At 44.3% G+C, this 23,707-nt stretch overlaps 1 protein-coding gene across 4 annotated transcripts in view; it reads right to left on the bottom strand.

Annotated features, from left to right (window-relative positions):
- Positions 1-23,707, bottom strand: part of TTC7B (tetratricopeptide repeat domain 7B) — a 216,069-nt gene that overhangs the window by 160,030 nt on the left and 32,332 nt on the right. For 3 of the 4 annotated variants that reach the window (XM_037503711.2, XM_054691639.1, XM_054691628.1), the window contains one exon: positions 7,724-7,854. In XM_037503711.2, coding sequence (XP_037359608.1) covers positions 7,724-7,854 — 131 coding nt within the window. Of the gene's footprint in view, positions 1-7,723; positions 7,855-15,005; positions 15,648-23,707 lie in introns of those variants that run through there. The other variant, XM_037503712.2, reaches the window with a different exon arrangement.

Genomic DNA, 23,707 nt, shown 5'->3' with positions numbered 1-23,707 from the left:
AATTTTGCAAAGCCAATCAGAAATGCAGGAAGAAACCACTAAGAAAGTAATCAACAACACATTAGGCACTTTGTGGCCCACTGTGGAATATTTATTCTCCCACAAAAGCTGGCAAAGGTATATATTGTCATCCTGCCTAAGGGAAAACTAAGACTCTGCTCCATTGAATGAGTTGCCAAATCACATGGCTGGCAAATGGTAAAGCTGGTGCTACAACCCAGGTCCCCACCCCCACCGACTCTGCAGCCCAGCCCTCCCTCCCTGCCCCAGCAGTCTGAGCTTGCTCACAAAGTTTAAAAACAAGAGGGCAGGGCTGCCCGACTGAGACTTTATGTTATAAAATGGGGAGAATGAGAAAGACTCAAGGGAGAATGCAGAGTGAATAGCTTAGCTTAGGGTTTTCCTGAAAGCTAAGCATCTTGGATTTAATCCCTTCCTCACAAAAAGCCTCTATCACATGGGCCTGGGCAGGAGCACTGTTTGGCAGTGCTGAAGCTGCCGCTTGTTCTGGGTATAAATACTTCTCCATGATAGAAGTGCCAGCAAGTATCCTTAACTAGTGCCGGCTGGTTTGGCAAAATCACATCCCTAACTACTAGGGAGACATAATAGCAAGAGGGCAGGGGCCAAAGGTCTCAGGTCAAAAGACCCAGGCTCAAGGTCTGGTTCTGACACCCCTCATCATCTGTGGACTTGGGACAACTCCTTCGATCTCACAGATCTTAATTAGTGGGATCACAATACCTCACATGCTTGTTATCAACTGCAAAACTTAGTGATCAAATAAACATTATAAGCCTAAGTGGAGATATATGAAAGAGTTACCTTCAAGTAGCTACAAAATAAGAATATTTTCCACCAGCTTTATTTTTAATTTTATCTTGGAATGTCTGGAGATAGGAGATGAAAGAAAGCGATAAGATGGAAAGTATTAGACAGGGAGAAACAATAGGATCGTTTGTCTTCCATTCAGAGTCTTAGAAAAATGAAAAGAATCAACTCTGCTTTTAGAGAGGAGTTCAGCTCTGTGGCTAATCACCCTCACCCTACACGGCTGCCCTTATCAGCTGTCAAGATTCAGATCACGGGTGCATTGGGGAAGGAAATTCTATGGGGACTACACCTGAGGGGGTGAGGGGAAGCAAATATTGTTTAAAAATGAACAAAAGATGTAAAAAATTAAAAAATTAAAAAAAGATTCAGAGCAAGTGTCATCTCTTCCAGGAGCCACCCCTGAATTTCTGCATGGGTGAGAGATCCCCCTGTGGGCTTGCAGAGTTCTCTGAGTGTTCCCCTCCAAGTCACCCCCACTGGTTATGAGCCTATGTCCTCACAAGACAGTGGGTCTGCAGGACATTCTCTGAGTCTTACCCATTCCAGTGACCTGGGGTTCGCAGAGTGCCTAGAATATAGAAGGCACTTGATAAATATGTGTGTAATGAATTAAAAAATCAAAAGCATTGGTATATGTGGGAATATAATGAAAAAATAACGATCCTGTTCTCAAAGCAACACAAATAGAAAAGAACTGGATACAAAATTAATTAGAAATTTGTAAAATAAAAGGTCTTACAAAATGGTCTATCATGGTCACAGATGAGTGAAGACAAAATGTTAGTCTCCAATTTAATATAGAGAGTTAATAAAAATTCAACCAAATCCCAGTAGGATTTTTCTTGAACTCAATAAAATATCCTAAAATTCATCTGTAAATAGCAATAGAAAATAACAATGAATATTTTGAAAATAAGAGTTATAAGTAGTTAGTAATCCTTTATATGTTAAAGCCTCTCATATAGAAGCAGTTACTGAACAGTGTCATGCTGGTAAATATAAAGTTAACAGGACAGGGCCTCCCAGGTGGCACAAGGGGTTAGGATGCAACCTATGAAGCTAACTGCAGCCACTGCAGCATGAGTTCAATCCCCGGCCAGGGAGCTATCCACATGGCGCAGCAGACCTCTCCTGTCTCAACTACTGCTCCCCTCAGCAGTGTACTTCAGTCAATCTGCCTGTTCTGTTCCCCACTCTGTCTCTGGTGAATCCTCTCACTGCCCGCACCTCTGGCCTGTACCCCCATTCTTGTATGCATAAATAAATCTTAAAAAAAAAGTTAACAGGACAAAATGGGATAGCAGAAATTATTCCTGTATCTAAAATTTTATTGAATGACTTAAAATATATGACAAAAAAAATGAAAGACAAGAGCATCTAAAAGTCACACTGAATTTGGGGAAAACAATAGAGTTACATTTAATATGACATACCAAAATAAATCCCAAGAAGATTTAAAAATGAAAGGATTTTTAAAATCATGGGGATGGTTGAAAATTTTCATCCTAAAGGGGTTTGATCCTAATATTTCTGCTTTAAGATAATCAAACAAATGTAACTAAAAAAAAAGACATCCTTTCAACTATATACAGATTTTAAATTTATAAGTAACTTAAAAACAGGAAATTACTGAGTAGGAAAACATTCAAAATAAATATGATAAAGAGTTAACACATTAGACTTCATCTGACATAAAGACTTCATTAAAATTCTAAGAGAAACACCACATCCCAAAACTAGGCAGAGAGTATAAACAGACAAAAAAAGAAATATAGCAAGTTTAACATAAAGTTACCCTAAGGTCTAGAAATTCCACTCTCAGGTTCATATCTAAGAAAAATGAAAAATCTGTCAACACAAAATCTTACATAGGAATATTTATAGCAGCATTATTTGTACTAGTCAAAGAGTAGAAGGAACCCAAGTGGCAGGTGATAAAATGATGAATGGACCTACACAGTGTACCCACACACGGGGCATTATCGGGCAGTGGAAAGAAAGTACTGAGACACCAGGACACAGGGCCAAAGAGGCCAGTCACAAAAGACCACACATTGGTTCTATTTATATGAAATGTCCACAACATACACATCTATAGAGAATGGGAAGAGAGGAGGTACACAGGGAGTGACTGTTAGTGGGTATAGGGTTTCTTTTGGGGGTGATAAAAATATTCTGGAATTGAAGACTGATGGTGATGGCACAACTCCATGAGTATATTAGTATCCACTGAATTGTACACTTTAAGTGGGTGAATGACATGCTACGTGAATTAAATCTTAATAATGCTGTCATTTTACAAAATAAAATCTCATTAGTAAGCAAACAGAAAAAAATCACGACCTCACTAGTAATCAAAGAAATGAAAATGAAAACTCAAGGTACCATGTGCATGTAGCAAATCAGCAAAACAACTTACACAAAAACAACTCTGGCAAGATGGCAGAGCAACCATGCCCTGCTGCTCCACCAGAGGAGCAAGGGGTTAGAATGACCTGCAGAAAGCAAGTGGACGTGAGTGTAGTACCAAGGATGGTGAAGAGATCCCCACTTCTGGAATTTGCCCTTCAAAAATGATGTCGAGCAGGTGGGAAGCCACCTGAAGGAAGACGGCACTGCAGGGTTGTCCCACAACCATTAGCCCAGCTGTTAATTATATAGTTATATCTTTAGGGCTTTCTACTTGATGGAATATTATATAGCCATGAAAACTCAGAGGCTTTGACATAATGCTGATTGGAAAAAGTCAGGTATAACACCCTTTAATACTATAAAATTATGAGGGCAAAGACTGAAAAGATCCAAAACCTAAAACAGGCTATGATCCTTTCTAGTTTTTAGACTATTCTAACCCAGTGTTAGGTGTGTTGTAGCCTCCTAGCCGAGACAGCCAGAAGGCAGACTCTAACTCGAGTACATTGCCAGGTCTGTCCATCCTGACATTTCCTCAAGGAAATATTTATTCCAATGTGTGACTCTCAGCTAATGAACTGTAAACTGCTGCTCTGGCTTGAGGGGAAAGGTAGGGACTTTCCCTCAAAGAGGAAGGGGAAGGGAAGGAAGAATCTGTCTTTTCTTCATTGTCTCACATTTTAAAGCCAAAAGCACAGCCCCATGGACCTCCAGAATCTGCCTGCCTTTGAGCAGCATTGAGTACTTTTCCAAGGACATCTGGTTTGAGTACCAGACACATGGTAAACTCAATCTAATCCAGATCTGAATCCAACACCTCAGCTACGTCACCAAAAGTTCCTCCTGCAGGGAGGTGGCAATCAGTCGAGGTATGACAGTGCTGACATGTGAGCAACTCCTTGAAGAGCAGAGTAAATCTGGGCTGGGTCCTGCAATATTTGGGGACCAGTTGTTTCTTCTCAAAACTTTGGCACTGAAACGACCAATAAAAAGTCTATGAATGTCCCATAATTCTAAAATAGGACGTCAAGGAATGAACTGTCAGCAGATGGTCAAGTTCCACCCTGGCACTGCTTCTGCTCAAGAATGCCATGCCCAGCTGGCTGGCTGATGAAGCAAAGGACAGAGACAGGATGATTTCATTTGCCAACAGCAGGGCTCATGTTATGATATTCAAGTGTGAGGTCAACTTTATTCCTATCGTTGCCCCTCTCAAAGTCCCTTGTGGGGCAGATAATTTATTTCCTGTTGGCACCACCTGAAGTGCCACCTGAAGATGAGCTAGCTACTCTAGACCATGCCACACTGCTTCTATTTGCTCTAATTTGATTTGATTATTTTAGGATCTCTTTTATTTCCCTTTACAGCACAAACTATCAGAGAGACGTATTCATAGCTGTCGCTATAACCCTAATAGAAGAAAGCTAACACTAAACAGACTTTCCGTGCAGGTAGCTTCCATGTTCGCGTCTCTTTCAGCCCCGCCTCCATGTTGGGAAAAGGCGGGAGACCAGCACTTGCAAAGCCCCTAGCGCACTGGCTGGAAACCCCAGGGTTTTCTTCTCGTCCAGTCGGCCAGTGTTGGCCCCACCGTGAAATCAAAAGGTTGAAGCACAAGGAAATAAATGATGGGACCATGGTCAAACAGACCTGAGCAGAAGTCCAGAGCCCAGATGTGAAATGTGATTTCAGAGAAGATACTGTCCCAGGAGCTTCAGCATAAGAAAGTGAAAACCAAATTCTCATGAAAAAATTACTCTAAGAATACTCCCCCACAGTCCATAAACAATTTAGATAAAGGCGTGTTTATAATATTCCAGACTTCTATCTAAATATCTGAAACCTTCTAAAGTTAGGGCGACTTTCAGTCAGGTGACATAGGAGCAGACAACAACAAAACCAATGTTCGCTGGGAGCTGACCATGCTGTGGGAAGTGTAGGCGCCCGCCCATTGTATCCCCTCAGAACAACTTTGCAGCGTTTGTTACCACTGTTTTATGAGGAGGTGGCACAGAGAGGCTGAGTCACTGGCCTGAGGTCCCACAGCTAAGAGGCAGCAAGACCAGAATGCCAACAGCAATCGTCACTTCCTCTCAGCTCTCTGCTGCCTCAGGGAAGCCACAGTGGCCGCACTCAGGAGAACCACTGCCCGTCAGGAAGCTGACATTTCTCACCTCACTGACCACAACCAACATTAGAGAAACCCAGAGCAGGGGATCACCTCAGGACCCCAACCGGGTAGTTCCAGACGGTAAAAAACAATGGCCACCATACTTCAAACTGTCCTCAAAGTTCTCCCAGATTTCATTCTTGCTAATGAATGAAGGAAAGAGCCAACACTAACAGATAAAGTGCCAGAAAGTCCTGGCAAACACAAGTTTCTTCGCTATCGAATGGCTAGAAAACAAGGGGAGAAACACTGAACCACCACCTCTGCCCAGCAGATCAAATACAGGAACAGAGTGTGTGGGATTTTCTACTTTAAAAAGTCTGCCTATTCAGAAAAGCAAAGCACTATTTGTCTAAGGCTGCCCCAGTCTTTTACTTCTTTCAACTTTTCAATTTAGCAGACTTCTTAAAAGTCATTTAAATTCAAAATTAAAAAAAAAAAAAAAGCCTACTAGGTGTGTCTGCACAGCACCTGTTATCTTGCCTCATAAAAACCTGTGAACTTCCACCCAGCTCAGTGGTCACTGAAGAAAGTAATTTATCCTGGACTTTTTCTCAGTCAACAGATAATTTCCTGATTACTTAGTACCATTCAAAGAGATGCTTGGTTCGTTCAGTCTCTCTCATTGTTAATACCTCGCTGGATCTGAGGAGGCCTCCGGTGGCTTCCCAAGAAGGAAAACTCCCCCTGGAAAATCTGAGCCAGAAATGTGAGCATCACCTACATACCTCAAGCTGGAACCCCGCTGTGCTGCTTCCCCAATGAAGAGCAATGGCTTGCTCAGTCAGGTACTTACTGAGCACTTTCCACTTAGGTTTAGGAAACTACATGGCTTGGTATTTGTTTGCTGAGGCCTGAGATAATAAAGGGGTGAGCAAGCACTAACAGGTGTCGGGATAGGCGAGTTCTAACCCCAGCTTTGGCCCTGACTTCTTGTGTGTCAAGGGGGCATAAGGGCCCCGCAGTGGCATGTGCTGTGTGGTCAACGAGAATAGCTTAGCTGGGGCAAGCAGAGTTCCCCATGGACAAGCACTGGCTATCAAGGAGACAGGTTGTGAAAATAATGGGATGTTAAAAGCAGGCTGTAGGATCATTCTGCTAAAGATCCTATACATTCTGAATGATCCCAAAAAAAAAAAAAAAAAAGTCCTTTCTCATGGCAACTTTCTTGCCAACATTTTGGCAAGGCAGTCTTCCTGAATTCCCAGACATCAAAACCATGATTTAGAAACCATTCTGATGTGAGTCGGGTCATCTCCACTCCGACATGCTCGCAACCTCTTTTCTGTGGCCCTCACTCTTTCCCCGAGCCTTCTGAAAGGCAGTTCTGATCCTTGTCATGAATGACACACAAAACAGTTGTGAAAACAATTGCTTCCAGTCTATAAAATAATAAAAGCTAGCAAGATTCTGGTAGTCCCTTTCCATCCTAATCCTCATGGAAACAGAGAACCCATAAAATTGAACAGGGAACAAGATTTCTGATCATTTTTAAATTCTCCTCTAAGATTTCTATTCATTTCAAACACTCCCACAGGCTGTATCTCTGGGTCTGCAGGGGGAAATATCAGAGTCAAGTCTTGGCTAGAACTCCAGGAAATGCTGCTAGGGCAGAGATTACGAGGAGCTGTTGTTATTAGTAAAAACAAGTGGCATTTACCAAGAATCAATGTGCTCCTGAATCTAGGCTAAGTGCCTTTATTTATATGACCTTTAATAATCCCACAAGGACTCTGTAGGCAGATCTATTTATGTTCCTTTTACAGATGGGAAAAATGAGGTTGAGAAGTGAAGGGACTTAGTAAAAACAGACTCAAAAGACAGCAATCTTTCTAAACAGACAGATGTCCACAGCTCTCAGGCTTCATCTGGGCTCCAATTTCCTCTGCCTGAGGGTACAAACCCAGGGCATCTTGCTCATTCTCTCTGCTCCAAGCGGGGTGGTTGAGGGTCCCCAGCAGACCTTTGCCACAACCACAGAGTACCAGACATACGCTATGTCTGCACATTGTCCACACAAGTACAAATGAAGCTTCAACCATTTTTCAGAGAGGAACAGGAGTTATCAGCCAGCTTTACGTGCCAAAGGTATGAACAGATGCATACCATCTTGTCCACTCAGAGGATGTTAAAATGTTTCTGAAACACTTTTTACAAGAAACCATTTTTACAAGGTGCTGCCATCACCACCATTAAAGAACATAAATAGAGCTTTGCATCCAGACACCAAGGGTGATCACAATTCTCTAGGAACTGATGTGAAATATTGAAGTTATCAACTGGAGCGAACTCATGGTTCTCACTTACCCGTTCTATCTCTTGGAGGTATAGGAGAGCAATGTCCCCTGCTTTCTCATAACAAGTGATGACATCCTGTTCCCGGTCCACATGGAGATTACTAGTAGAAGAGGAAATAGGCAACTTCTCTAAACAAAGTCCTAAAAAAAAAAAATCAAACACACAAACACTGAGTTTTTTTTTCATGGAAATTTATTTTTAATATTGCTTTGCAGGGTCAGAAAACAGTCCTGGATATCACAAACTGAAAAACTGCTTCTTTCCCTCTACACTCTCTATTTTATTATTATTATTATTTTAATTATACATATTTTTTACATCATTTTTCATTTTTACACAATGTATGCATTTTCATCTTGGTTATAGTCCCCATTTTGTCTTTAAAGAGAGAGGGCATTTCTCCCACCTAGACTGTGTGGAAGAAATGCCCTCTCGGGCCTCCCCTGGTGGCGCAGCGGTTGAGCGCTGGGTTGCGAAGCTGCCCGCAGCCTCTGCAGCGCCGGTTCGATTCCCAGCCGCCTGGTGAGGGTCCCACATGGCGCGCAGACCTCTCCTGCCGCCCGCTGCTCCCCTCAGCAGTGTATTTCATCAGTCTGCCTGTTCTGCTCTCCGCTCTGGCTCTGGTGAATTCTCTCACCCTCCCGTGCTTCTGACTGTACCCCGTGCTTGTATAAATAAATAAATAAATCTTTAAAAAAAAAAAAAGAAATGCCCTCTCTCTTTAAAGACAAAATGGAACATCAGAATTGGACCACCAAAATAGAATATCCATAAATTACATCAAAAAAAGGCCCTTAACTAGACAGAGAGCACCACCTGACTTTGACATTCAGGTTGACCCTGATCAGGAACTTCTCTGTGACCCCATTCAGACCAAACAGAGCTTCTCATTCAAATATGTTTCATAGCATGTTTTTAAAGGTAAAGCGAGGTTCACAGCACAATACTAGCTAAAAAACATCTCATGTCCCAAAATGTACACTTAACCAACTGAACATGATTAAGTGCTCCCAGGAATCTCTTTAATAGGAAGATCTTCTGACTTTAAAGCTTAGCATTTGGGAATGACAATAATACCACAGGTTGCCTCTCAGCTTTGGGCTAAGAAAACTGCTTTGTGAGTACTTTGGACAGGACAGATACTCTGCCAGGAGAGCATGCAGGGCTGGATTGCAAGGAAGCTAAAGTATATATGAGAACTTTTTTTTGTTTCCTACTCTAGGCATTTAGTGTAAATTTTTTTTTCTTAAATACTGCTTTCACACTATCCTACAAATTTTGATAGGTTGTAGCTTTACTTTCATTTATCAATAGTTCACCATACTTTCTAATTTAACTTTTGATTTCTTTAGAAACGTGGTATTTAATTCCCAAATACTTGGGAGATTTTCCAAAAATCTTTCAGTTGTTCATTTCTAAATTAATTCCATTATGGTTTGTGTTGTAAAGGGCTAAGTAGACTTGGGATGTTCCAATTCTGCACATTCCAAAGAAAAGAACTGGCCTTGACCGGCTCCTAGGAATGCCCTGCCTGATAAGAATGTCTTTTTATATATGGGGCTTTGGTGATACCAGTTATTATATTTACAACACATGGTGCTGTTCCACGTTGTTGCTGGGAGAAATAAGTACAGTTTATATGATTCTACTGGGAGGAGACAATGAAAGTTTGAGCCTGTCCTTACCTATGCATCATTTGCCTTTACTAATTTTTATCTCTAGCTTTTTGTTGTAATAAGCTGTAGTCATGAATTCAAGAGTTTTTCTGAACTTGTGAGACTTTCTAGTGACCTACTGGTCAGAGGGTGGCCTAGGGAATCCCTGAGGCAAGTCAGAGGCAATCCTTCTAATTTTCTTAAAACTTGTTTCTGGTCCAGAATAATATCAGTGTTGGTAAATGTCCCATTATACTAGAAAAGAATGTGTCTTCTATTGTTGTGTGGAATTTTACATAAACATAAACTAGGTTAAATTGGTAGGTTGTGTTGTACCCTGGTTTGTCTACTTATTATCTCACTAATTGTTCTATCAATTATTGACACAGGAGTATTAAAGTCTCTGAATATACCTATCAGTGAGTGGCTTAGGGTTAAAGTACTACAGTCTACTTCAAACGACAGTATACCACTTACATACCACACCTTTACAATTGCACACTTTTATTTCTCCCACTCTAGTCTTTGTTCTCTTATATACAGCTTACTTTTACATAGGTTATAAATCCCAGCCTACATGGTTATGATTTTTACTGAAATGGTCAATTATCTTTTACAGACATTTAAACAATAAAGGGAAAACTCACATAGTCCCCAATAGAGTTATGCTTTCAAGTGTTCTTCATTCGTTTGTACAAACTCATATTTCCTACTGGTATGGTTTCCCCTCTACTTGAAGGGATTTCTCACAGTGCCATTCAGCTGACAATGATTTATATCAGCAATGAATGGCTGAAATAGGTTTTATTTGGCTTTAATTTTGAGAGAGATTTTCAATGAGTGTGGATTCGGGGCTGAGTGTATCCCCTAACCCCCATCCCCCACCCCAGGACTGTAAGGGTGTTACTCCACTTTATTTTCCCTTTCCTGATTCCTGACAATAAGTCTAATTTGGCCTTTATGTCTGTTCATCTGCATGTCTCTTTTTTCTGGCTGTTTTTAAGATTTTCTCTTTGTCACTGTTTGTGAACAATTTAGATTATGAAGTTCTTTGGTTTAGTAGTCCTCATATTTCTTGTGTTTGGGCTTCACTGACTTCCCGGAACTGAGGATGTATAGCTTTCATAAAATTTGAAAAATATTCAGCCATTATTTCTTCAAATCTTTTTTATATTACCCTTCCCCTCCAACTACACATATAATAGGCCACTTGAAGTTACCCCACTGCTTACTTTTTAAAGAATCTTTATTTCTCTCTGTTTCAATTTGGACGCTGTCTATTGCTATGTCTTAAAGAATCTTTTCTTCAATATCTAATCTGCCATTAATTACATCCAGTGTATTTTTCACCTCAGGCATTGTGTTTTTTATCTCTAGAAATTTTATTTGAGTCTATTTTTAACTTCCAAGGTGTTACTAAATTTTTTAAATGTAAGAATTATAGTTAAACTGACTGTTTTTATGCCCCTACAGTCCTGGGTATTCAATATTCATGCCCATCTAGAGCAAAGTTGCTTCTGCTGGTGCATAAAAGATCACTAAGCAGCCTCTCTCTAGCATGAACTAATGCACTCTCTTGCAATTTTCTTTAAAGGAGAATAGAGGCTAAACCGAATGCATTCACCATTTGGTAGAACAGCTCCAGGATGACTTAAGTGCAAGCATGTGGTTGGAGCTGCTTGAATGTGCCCTACATGGTTCATTTGAGCAAAAAAAAAAAAACCATCAAAAAACAACAAAAAGGGATCCATTGTTCCATAACCTCTCTTTATATTATGTTCAATAATATTCAAGTTTTACTATCAGGGATTTAAAATAAAGAAAATAAATGCTTGTGTGTCAAAGGACCAGGAAAAACTAGGTCTAGTCCTTGGCACTTTGTGCCACTGCAGGCTGGACCAAGGCTCTCAAGGACCTGCCAGGCCCAGGGAACCAAAGAAATATCAAGTCCAGTTCCAACACACGTGGAACTGGATCATCTGTATCTTGAGTTCTGAAATCATGGAAATCTGGTCATCTAGGGCTCCAATTCATGGCCTTGTGTAGTCAGTAAGAATATTCAAGCCAGTTACATAACTTAATCCTCCACTGTGAGGAGAGACTGGTGGGTTGTTACCTAATTAGGCAGACATGTGGACACCCAAGGCAAACAGGTCCCCAGCAAGGAGGCCATTCTTGGGCAAGTGCCCTGTATGGTAAGTATTACTTTTCTCCTTTTTCTAATGCTCCATGCCTTTTTCCATTCCATGTGGCACTGAGCACATCTCAGTGCATCTGCTGAGTATTAACTGTCCACAGTGAATCTGTGTCTATGCAGTTCAGTTGCAGGATACTTAGCTCTCTGTCAAAAGCTGCTTCTAAGACCTGGACTATAAATTTGTGTGTGTCTGGGATCAGATCAATACTGTCTGAGAATCTGAGTCCTGAGGTCACTGCCCAAATTGGCCCTCATTAATACATCAGATGACAGTGATTTGTCCGTTTGGAAAGCTATCATCAACATATCAATGTTCAGTTATTTTTTTTCCCCAGAGAAATGCATGATAAAAGTGAAAAACAGATTTGATAAACAGCTGGTATGAGAGCAATACCTATGATCATTTCAATAAGAGCTGCATCTCCAAAATCAAAGCTGTGTACAAAAAGAGTAGCACTTAAGAACGCCTGACCGATCATCAAGGCCAACTTTATAGCAAGGATAAAAAAAGAGGCTGACTATGTGCTGTGATTTGAAAAATGCTGAGAAGCCACTGGACTCAAACGTTCATCTCCCACCCACATGGGGGAATTCCCACAGACTCATTTCTGAAGGTTCTCCCTACACAGGGTAACATATTTGAGTAAGTTAACGATGACACAACCCTGAACCGCACTGCATGTTTTTTGAAGTTCTTCCACGTGCACGACTAGCCTGTTTGGCGCTGTTTAATACCATCCTCCTCCATCTTGTGGAAACAGAAACAGGGTCTCAAGAGAGTTAAGTGGCTTGCCTGAGGTCTGTGCAGGGACCAGAACTGGGAATTACAAGGGGCCCCAGGAGTTGCAGCAATCGTCTCTGCCCTGGGTAATGGAAGCAGGGACTGCGGAGTCTGATGTAGATGCTGGCAGAGAGTGCCCAACACAGTGGGAGCAGGGAGTAGGCCGCTGAGGAGCAGGCTGAGGAGACTGGACACCTCTAAAGGCTCAAGTGGGCTCGGCCTCTGAACTGCTCTATTTAGGCGTGACTTGTGGGTCATAATGTGGCAAATTAGACTCTCCACTCTTCTCTTCCTTCCACATTGTCTCTAGAAAGGTGCTCCAGTTTACCTCCCCAAGGGCTATACATCCCTGGAGGTCTGACTGAGGAAGCGGAGTGCTACGCCTCTCATTCACCTCTCCAGTGAGCACCAAGAAATCAATACTCCGAATTCTTTTAGGACTGTCTAAGTCTGACCTCTCTCAGCTAGTTGCCTGATCTGGGTGTGTGAGATTGAACAAAGTCAACAATTACCAAGGCTCACTTCTCAGGACCCTCCTCCTACACCACACTCAGCCTGGGGTTTGGTAAGTGCCATTTATAAACCCCACAGCACCCCCTGCAAGGAAGATGTTAACAGCACCTCAGTGATAAGTTGGAGTTTAGGGCCCCACAGCTAGTAAATGATAAGGCCAAGTTTTGACCCTTGGTCTGGCTTACTACAGCCCTTTTCACACAGCCTACCTTGCAGAGCCAGCAGACAGCATAGCCCGTGTCTGATAATAGCAAAGACAATAAAAATGAGCTTCAAATTGTAAAGGTGGAGAAATCACAGTCCAGAGCCCCAGGGCTGTGGCACTCTCCCCAACAAGAGCCAAGGCACCCCAGGCGATGCCCGCACTAGCTCCCACCCATCGGTGTCCTGAAGGGCTGAACTAGGACAGCATTTCAAGCTGAATGACTTTAGAAAACTAACCGGCAAAGCAAATATTTTTATATTTTAATCACATTAAAATGAACAGGGAGTTAATTTCTTATGAAGTTATGTAACACAATAAAAGGCTGGAACATATAATTATGTGAACTGGGAGCTACAGCATTGGGTATTGTTTCCTCACTTATCTCAACCGCATCTCTGGAAGCCAGGCCCAGGGTGCTGTGAGGTTCCATGACCCACAGGGGAGTTTATAACTCAAAAACTTTATTATAAGACCATGTCTCTCATAATCCAGACCTGTGATGTGGACTTCAAAGACAGTAAAACAATCTCCAGGGATCTCAATTTCCAAGGCTGAAAGAAACTCAGGAAACGAGATTTGAGATACTCAAAGCCAAGTGCTAGCCAAGGTGGCTCTGGATTGCCAGCCCTGTTCTCATTCTAGAACGCACGGGCTCCCACAGGTGTCAGATGAACTCAAGTCAGTGGGAGGACAAGCCCTGTACAGGGGGGGAGAGAAAGAGGGGCGAGTACCAATGAAAACTTCTAAATGCTGGGGGGTGTTGGGGGGAGACCAGGTCTCCTGTGAGGTTCTGTCAGTCTAGAGCATCTGTGATTTTAAGTCGTCTCTGGGCCATGGTGGCCCCTTCTAGGTATTTTAGAAATTACTGTCTTTACTTCAGAGTCAGTATATCACACACACACACACACACACACACACACACACACACACACCCCACACTCACAAAACAAGAAGAGAGGTACCAGGCCCTGAACTAGACATTCACCTACTAGAGCAGATGATCTCTCAATGACACTTCCAGTTCTGGAATTCTGTAAGCAAATGAGATGCTAATTCAAACTGAAATGCTCACTGGAGTTGCAATTGAATTGAACTCTGAAGTCTCTACTCAGTCACCATGAAATATTACAGTAATAACAGCATGGAGTGAGAGCTGACCCCATGCAGGACACATCAGTTTGACATCATTTATCTAAGCTTCACAAGAATGCTATGAGAGAGAGAACAGTTCTCCCTTTAGACACAAACAGGCTCTGAGCTGTTAAGTAATTCACCCAAAACTATACAGCTAGTAAGTGGCAGAGCTAGCGTTCTGGCCTAGACACACTGACTCCTAAGTTTTTGCTCTTAATGTCATACAGTCCCCTCTCTCTGACCTTCCTGTCCTCATATGTAAACCAGTGCTATGTGCATGAAATGTACATGTACACAGAATGCGCACCTATGGGCTCTGGAGCTAGGTCCCTGATTGCTAACCCACAGCTGACTTTATATGTAAAAATGCTAGTGCCTGGCCCATAGTAGCACTTAAAGACCAGTAACTATCACGATTATTCTTTACATCACTATTATCTTTAGGTAATGGTAGGCTGGAAGGCCTGCAAATGGGGACTGTTCTGTAACAGTCACATGCTAGATTAAATCTATATTTTAATCACCCCTTCATTAAGATATTATTTATGTGCCACAAAATTCACCTGCTTAAAGTATACAATACAGTGGTGTAAATACGCATACAAACACAGAACTAGCTAATTTCAGAATATTTCCATCACCCCAAAGAGACCCCACCCAATTAGCAATTCACACACACCCCCATCCCACCTTGGCCCAGACCCTGGCCACCACTTTTTGTCTCAATAGATTTGCCCGTTCCAGACCTTCCCGACACCTGGAATCACATAATATGTGATCTTTTGTATTTGATTCACTTCACTTACTTAGCATATTTTGCCTAAGGCCAGTAGGACCCAACCCTGAATCCTGATCCCATGAGCTCACTGTCCCAGCACTCCACGGCAGTGGGGACGGGGCCTCCGAGGACTGGAGGCTTTTTCTGCCAGGGATGAAGCACTTGTTGGTGGTTGCTTGTGTGTCCTGCGGCTCCACAACGCCTAGCTGATCATGGTCATTTGCAAACACCCTATTCATAAAGGTAAGGATTAGAGTCTGTCACTTCAACACCAGAACATTAGTAACATTCGTCTACCAAGATATTCTCCGGGAACATCCTCCTTGGGCTTCTACTGTGCTTATTACCAAGCATTTTCTGCCTGTGAAAAACAGGAGGCACGTCCGTTCCTACAAAGCTCCACCACACCACGCGCGTTCTCTTTGCAAGTGACGCTTGCAGTCTCTGTAAATGTCGTCCTTGAGAACAATAAACTCGCACATCTGGGCAGGTTCAGCGACGCGCTCGTTCGCGGCCTCACAGCAAATAAAAAACCTCAAAAACTAACAAAACACATAGGCCCGGCTCTCTAGAAACCGGCTAGAGGTCCTTAAAGGATGCTCACTGATCCAACGCTAATAGAGAACACTGGCAGTTCACCGTTCACCTCAGGCCCCTGACCTCGTGCGGACTCTCAGGGGGGGCCCTGGTGTCTGGGCGGCACGTGGGGAGTCCGCAGGGGGGAACCGCGGGATGTGCAGAGAGCCGGGCGCTGGGACAGACTCTGCGCATGCGCGAGCGCCCTGGGGACACGCGGTGCCCGCGCCCCCTGGCGGCGGCGGGCGGAAGTGAGGCCTGCGGCTAGTCCCGGAGGGCGGGGCCCGATGCCCCCTTAAGGGGACGGCATCGGGCAGAGCGGCCCTGCGTGCAAGTCCAGGTTTTGGCCCCAGGGCCCGAGATGCCAGGTTCCCCGGCTGTTTAAATAAGTCCGGTGCGTCTCTGCAGTTCAGGACGTCCCATGCTTCTGGGGGCTCCGCAACCCCACGCGCCTGCGCCGGGGTGTCTGGGCCTCTGAGTCGGCTGCGCGGGGTGTGCCCCACACAGGTGACACGCAGCCAGTGTCCACAGCCGGCACCTGACAGCAGCGGGGAACGCGCCGAGCCTGGCGCCGGCACAGGGCATCCACCCTGCACGCCACCGAAATGGGGTTCCAGGGTGCTGGGGGGAGGGGAAAGGGAGTTAAGGGACAAGTGCTTTGAATAGGGTTTAGAATTTTTAAAACGCTGTCATTATTACCAGGCATTTCCTGCCGATGTTCCAGAGCTGGCGCAGCGCATGGGCTGGCCACCTGAGCTCCTCTCCCTGCAGAGAGAGCCTGGCCCAGGGTGTGGGCCCGCCAAGGCCCCCGCAGCCTCCTGCTAGTCGGCTCCAGCCCTGAGGACCTTAGAGAAGGCAGGGATCGGCTGACAGCCGCCTTCTCCACGGAACAGTCTGTGCTTTGCTCCCACCCCCAGATTGCTGTGAGCTTTCCAAATATGGCTGCTTTTTTCTCTCCCGAAGCATCAGGAACATTTCGGGGAAGAAAATGAACACCAGACAAGGTTTGGAAATGATGGAAAACAGGAAGATGGCTGATGGCCAAGCGAGCACTGTCCTGGGAGTCAACAGCTTTAAATTTTTAAACAGAGTCAGAGCTGGGAGATCCTTTAGCACCTGGCTAGCTCTGCATGCATCCACGCTCCAAGGAGACCCTAGAAGGATCCAATCTTAATAGTGAAAACTGCCGCAGCCAGAACACAAAGCAGGGAGAAAAGGGCAGGAAGGCAGTCCAAAGCCACTGACTTTCCAAGTAAATGAGAAGCAGGAGATGGTTTCTGCAGAGCTGAGCAACCTGAAAGTCCACAAGCAGGGATGATCCAGCCTGAAGGCCAGTGTGTGGGTAGAAGGGGAGTCAGAGACAAGAGGACTTACTTACATCAGGCCCAAACCCACATCTGTTTCCATCTAAAATGGACAGGATTTCAGAATACACTGACAATACTGCGCATTTGCTTGTGTGTTATTTGGGGAGAGTTTATCTCCCACACTTTGCCCCTGGATGCCAGGGGAATGCATTTAAAGAACGGCCCCCCTGGCTGGCAGCCCCCGTCCTTGGGGCAGCTGCAGAAGTACAAAGCACTGCTTAGCTATGACAGCCTCAGTGGCCACCCCAGAGCAGCCCTCACAGATGTGCTGATCCAGTGAGTCAGTCAATTATACAATCTAGTTTGAGAGGCAAGTGGCAGATGTGAAATAATTAAACAAAAGCTGAATGCCAAACGGTGGTACTGATTACGAAGAGTAAGAATAGGAGGCAGGAGATACTGATGTGGACAAGGGGCTGGACAGGTTGTCACCGAGGTGTCGGCCAGAGCAGACTCCTCACCAGGAAGAGGTGACCAGGAAGAAGACAAGCGTGGGGCCTGGGCCTGGCTGATGTGAGGGCGGGTGAACCAGCAGGCCACCTGGAGCACAGCGTGGGTTCCACAGATCAGGACACAGGGCCAGCTGGCATGTCCCAGACATATGCTCTGGAATCTACAGAAATGCTGGGCCATGTTGCCCCTTGCTCCGGTTAACAGAGGCCTCACCAGGAAGCCAAGCTTTGGCAATACAGGAAAAGATGACTTTGTATGTGGGGGGGCAAAGGAGGGGTTCCACTTGACTGCCTCAGTGTGGATTTTTCCTTTGTACATTAAACCTCAGACTGACCTGGCCTGACATTGAGTCCACTGTTTCCTCACTGCCTTCGCCACATTTTAACTTCAATCTACTTGAGAATGTAAGTCTGCACAAATGTGCAAATGCTGTGTGTTCCAGGCACTGAACCCCAGGGGGCACAGCGTCACCTGCATTCTTCTCCCTCCCATTAGTCCAGAGTCCTGGACTCTGAGTCCATTAGTCCAGGCACTCTCCATCCAGGCAGGGCTCCTGGGCCCAGGCCCGGCCCTCCCTGTTCTCTCTGCTCCTCTGTACGAGGTTCAACCACTCCTGGTTTGTAAACAAATCTTCACACAGACAATTCCAAACCCTGACCCACAAACCAACAGCCTGGAGACCCTTATGCTGAGGAGCAGCCCCAGAATTAGAATGGTTGCCTGGATAGCACCCCCTTGCGGTCATGGAGGTATCGCCATGTTCAGCTTCTTTCCTCCCCTCTCCCACCCCTGAGGAAAATTGGCTCCTCTGGTCATCTCAACCCGGTTTCACACCATTACCTGCCCAGTGAGCTAAGATAAAAATCCCAGAGTTACCTTGATTCCTTCCTGGATGACCACCCTACCCCACTCCCAACACACCTTCCTGGATGTTGGGAAGTACACTGGGCTCTCACAGCACCTTTGGTGCGTGTCACGACCCAGCTAGGATGCATCGCTTTAGTTCTTTCAAATAAGGGAGATTTCATGTATGGAACTTCTGCATGGGGCATGAAACAGATAAGAAGCCAAACAGGATGGTGCTGCACCAGCCTTCAGCAACAGCAGGAGGCCACTAAGAACCTTAGGGCTGGAAAGACTGAGGAGTTGAAACTACAAGACCCCAGAGCTGGGGCTACTGAATGAGACAAAACCCTGCAGAAGCTCTTAGGTGCAGAAGCCACAAGGGTGGGCTTATCTGACCGCAGCTGGAGCAATTTAAGAGGTGCGATTGCTGTCAAAAATGCTGCCCGAGCAGGCAGATAGAAAATATCCTGTTGCCCTCCAGTTTCCTGTCACTGCTTCCTGTTGGCCAAACCCAGGTAGCAACCAACAGGTGGGCACCTCGGACAGAGCCTGCAGAATCGGGCACTCTGGGACACACAGCAGTGAAGGGGAAGGGCCCAAAGCCAGCTCAACAAAGCCAACTCACCTCCCTAGACACCTCCTACCCATAATCTTAATTTTTTCTAACCTATTCTCCACTCTGTGCCAGAAAGATTTTTCTTGCTTATAAACTTAATTAAGTCATCCCCCCTGCTTAAATCTGGCAATGGCTGGCAGTTTCCTGGCAGGAAAAATTAAAACTCATCCACCAAACTGATTTTGTCAATCAATTGCAAATTCATTGCAAGGGAAGTGCTGCTTCCCATGACGACACAATATGTGTTCAATTTTCTTTCTAACATGGGGTGAGATGCTACTCGAGGTGTTGTTATAAAAGAACAGAGAGACTATTCCTCAAAGTCAGCTGGTATTGAATATTAGACTATTCCCCACAGCTGGTAATTTACTGGCTAAAGATTATTCCTTTCTGAATAGTGTTGTTTGCCATGACTGAGAAGCTCAGAGCCCCAGTGAAAAGATGCCATGTAGAAGAAAGTGGACAATTAAAGCTACTTAAATCTGCTAAAACATAAGAGTAACAAGAGATTGGATCAGCAATTTAAGAACTTTGTACAAAGGAAAGCCCAGGCTCAGATGGCTTGCTGGTGAATGCTATCAATTGCCAAGAAGAATTAACACCAATCCTTCACAAACTCTTCCCAAAAAGAAAAGAAGGAAACACTTCACAACTCATTCTGTGACACTGCTATTACTTAAACCAAAATTGGTCAGACATCACATGAGAACTACACCAATATCCAATTATGAATACAGACATAAAGACCCTCAACAGACTATCAGCACAGAACCCAGCAACACATAAAAAGGATTATATACCATGACTAAGTAGGATCTGCCCCAGGAATGAAAGTTTGGTTAAACATGAAAACCAATCAATGTAGCACATTATATTTAAAATTAAAGCACAAAATCTACACGATCATCTGAGCAGAAAAAGCATTTGATAAAAGCTAACAATCTTTCATGACAAAAAAAAACTTTCAACAAGCTAGAAGAAGAAGAGAATTTCTTCAACCTGATAAAGTCAATTTGAAAAACCCACAGGTAACACACTTAATGGTAAAAGATGGAAAGCTTTCGCCATAAGACAATTTATCTCTGCTCTGGACACTTCTATTCAACATTGTATAGGAGGCTCAAGTCAATGCAATTAGGGAACAAAAAGAAATAAAAAGCATCCAGAATGGAAAGCAAAAATTAAAACAGTTCTTATTTGTGTATGGCATGACCTTATATAGAGAAAAACTATAAAGAATTCACAAAAAAATTATTAGTTAAAAAATTAGTTCTGCAAGGTTGCAGGATAAAGGATCGATATACAATATGCAAGTCATTTTTGTACAAAAGCAATAAACAATCTGAAAATGAAATTAAGAAAATAATTCTACTTATCGTGGAATTGAAGAGAATACACAGGAATAAGTTTAACAAAAAAATATATGACATACACTGAAAACTATAAAAATCTTTTTGAAAGAAATTAGAGAAGACATCCCATGTTCATGGATTGGAAAACCTATTATTGTTAAGATGAAAATACTCCCAAAATTGATCTACAGGTTCAACATAACTTTATCAAATTCCCAAAAAACTGAACTGTTGCACAATTCTGAATGCACTGAAAATCACTGAATTGTATGCCTGAAAAGACTGTATTTTATGTTATGTGAATTATATATCAATAAAGCTATTCTTTAAATGACACTTATATTTAAAATCATATTTATAATATGAAAAACTGAAACAACAGCAATGTTTTGCAAGCAACTGGTTCAAAATTATCCATAAGGCACACCACTGAACATTCAATTCCGTTCTCAAAAATATTCAATTACATGGCAAAACAATTGTACACACATAAACAGATAATGAAAAAGTAGAATTTAAAGTAGTATATCCAGGAGGCTCCCTGGTGATTGTAGGGGTTAAGTTTCAGCACTCTCATTTCTATGGCCAAAGTTCAATCCCAGCCAGGGTTGCTAGCCCACATATGGTGCAGCAGACCTCTCCTGTCTCACCTGCTGCTCCCTGTGATGGTGTATTTCAGTAGATCTGCCTGTTCTACTCCCTACTCTGTCTCTAGTGAATCCTCTCACCACCACCCCCACACACACCTCTGGCCTACATCCCAGTTCTTGTATGCATAAATAAATAAAATTAATCTTTAAAATAGTATATAGAGCATAATCCTTATTGTGTATAAAATAATAAATATGTAAGCTTAAAATGTATATTTAAATGTACATTTATATGTATTTTATATATAACATTAAATGCTTGTCATATGTATGTGGCTATTTAAAGATATATATCTATATTTCAACAAATATATCTTTAAATATACATTTGTATATACATATGTTTATATTATATATATATTTAACAGTGGTCAACTAGCTCGAGTGGCAGCATGGTGACTGACTATATTTTCTGTTTTTTTTTTTCTCAAATAACATACACTTGACACACAATTAAAGAATAAATGTTCACTTTCACATCAAAGTGATTTCATTCAGTATTGGTCAGAATGAAAGGCAGCTGGGCCCACATACTGTGGGCAGGAACACACACAGGTGCAGTCTGGACACCTGAAATACTTCTCTTCTGACCCAAAAACTCCACTTCCAGAAACCTCTTCTAAGGAAATCATTAAGAACTAGCACAGAGACCAGGCTGGGAAGGCGTTCATCACAGCCTCATGCATCATGCTAAAAACAACCTACATGTCCAAAAATAGAGGCTTTTCAGTTAAACATATCCATTTATCCAAACAATGAAGTGGTGCACGGCTGCTAATGTGTGGCAGACATGCACGTATGGTCACGGAACGTGTTTATGATTTGCAGTGAAGTGGAAAAAGCAGGCCACAAAGCAGTGTATGGGTTATAATCTCAGTTTTACCAAAAAAGTCACAAATATGCTAAGTATAGAGAGGTCTGGAAGGGAACACACTAAAATGCTAACAGAGGTTGGCTGTGGGTAGACAGAAGGGTGGATATTTTTATGTTCTTTTGGTTTGTCTGTATTTCTGATGTTTGTATGGGGCACATGTATTTCATCTATATTAAGAAGAGCCCTGAAATAAAATTTGGGGGAGAGGGCAGGGAGTAACCCAGGAACAAGAAGAAGCACTAGTGGCTGCCAGGAAAAGGGCACGAGAGGCAGGGCCTAGAGGAGGTGGGGCTGCTGCAGACAAAGGCCCGCGGCACCTGGGCTCCGACCTCAGGGGCGTGGGGTCAGACTCCTCAGATCCCCTTCTGTTGACCTCAGATGTATGTTTCAAAGCACTTTCCTATTTAGTCTTATTCAGACTCTTAATACACTTGTCAGAGTATTCTTTGCCCCATTTTCTTAGACTTGGGCTTAGATTAACTGACTTAAGAGTCACAGAGCAGAATGGGGGTCAAGACTATCTGACAGCGGGGTCTCGTCAACAGCTCCCACTCCCCACAGATGACAGGCTCTGCCCCTGCTGCGAGGCAGCTTTGTGAGGAGAAAAGAGTGGCTTCTGGAGTCCACAGCCTTGGTCTGAGATGCAGTCTCTTACTCTCTGCAGGGAATGATGACCCCACTCAGCACAGGGCTGTTCCCGTAAACCCCCCAGCAGTAGGCCTGGTGCCTCAGCAGGCTCCATAAATGCTAATCCAACAGAAACCGCCTCATAGGGCAGCCACCTTGAGGCGGCTGTGGCTTAGGCAGACTTCAGGTGTGGGACTAACGTGGGCTTCCTGCAGTGTCCCTGCCAGCTCTGGCCTGGTCTCCAAGGCCAGAATGGAGAGGTCATTCTTTCCTCAGGAGCCCTGCTCTTCTCTCAAAGCCCGCTCCTCCAGTGCTTACCTCCTGATGAGACTGGGCTCTAAGGCCACGTCCAGGCCACCGTGACTTGTCACAGAGCTAACACCCAAGTCCTGCCCCACGGTCCCTGCTCCTTTTCCCCACAGGGTTTGCCTCCGAGGAGAAGTGGATTAAGGGCCAGGCCTTGGACGGAAAGGAGACGTCCTCCCTCTGATTCCTCAGGGAGACCACACCTCTTCATCACAGCCTTCCTGCTGGGCCAACACCAGCCACAGGGCATGACACTGGCCACGTATCTAGATTGAGGGGTAATGAGACCCGGTCAGGGCCAACAAGATCTGTGAGACTCTGAGCAAGAGGACTGGAGCTTGGAATGGCTGGGCGTAGGGTTGAGAACTGACACAGGGGACAGGGGGCACAGAAATGGAGAGAGAGAGTCCGTGTCTTTGAGCCCTGCATCCAGCTGCCACTGCAGACAGATCAGGTTTTCTCCTGCCTACAGGCGAAAGGGCCCAAACCCACAGATCTTGAAGAACTTGAAAGCGCACCTTCAGTGCAGGTTGGGAGTCAACTCTCCCTGCTCTGCACCCGCCCTGCATCCACCCAAGGAAGGGGCTGGGCCGCCACCAGCAGGCCTTTTGATGCAGTTTTAGCTGCCATCTTGGATTTGCACTGCCACCCACATCCTCTCTGTGAAGCACATTTGTACCCAACATCTGCTGAGCATCTGGCTAGAACTGCGCAGAGACACCCCTGACACCCCTCTGCCCTTCCCCACTCCCAGTCCTCAGCAGCCATGGCCCCTCTCCAACCAAGTAAGTGCACAAGTCGTCTCAGGTGCTGCCATTCCCCACATGCCCTCCACCTCCAGCAGCTTCTACCCGTCTGTGTGAGCTGGCTCAGGAGATAAGCCCTGGTCCCCAGGTCTAGTCCTAAAGCCCTCAGCTCAGCAAAGGCAGCAACTGGCCAGGAGACTTCAACCCATGGCCTGGGTATGGCAGGGCCTAGGCACGGCTGGCCTAGAGCCGACCCACAAACCCAGGCTCTCCTGGGCCCAGCAAAGCAAAACCCCCTAAGGATGGAGCCCCGTCAG

This window comes from Talpa occidentalis, unplaced genomic scaffold (genome assembly GCF_014898055.3).
Source record: "Talpa occidentalis isolate TD23 unplaced genomic scaffold, MPIMG_talOcc4v2.1 talOcc4.11, whole genome shotgun sequence".
NCBI lineage: Eukaryota > Metazoa > Chordata > Mammalia > Eulipotyphla > Talpidae > Talpa > Talpa occidentalis.
Note: the sequence above shows the minus strand (reverse complement) of the source record. Positions and strands in the feature narration are given on the sequence as shown.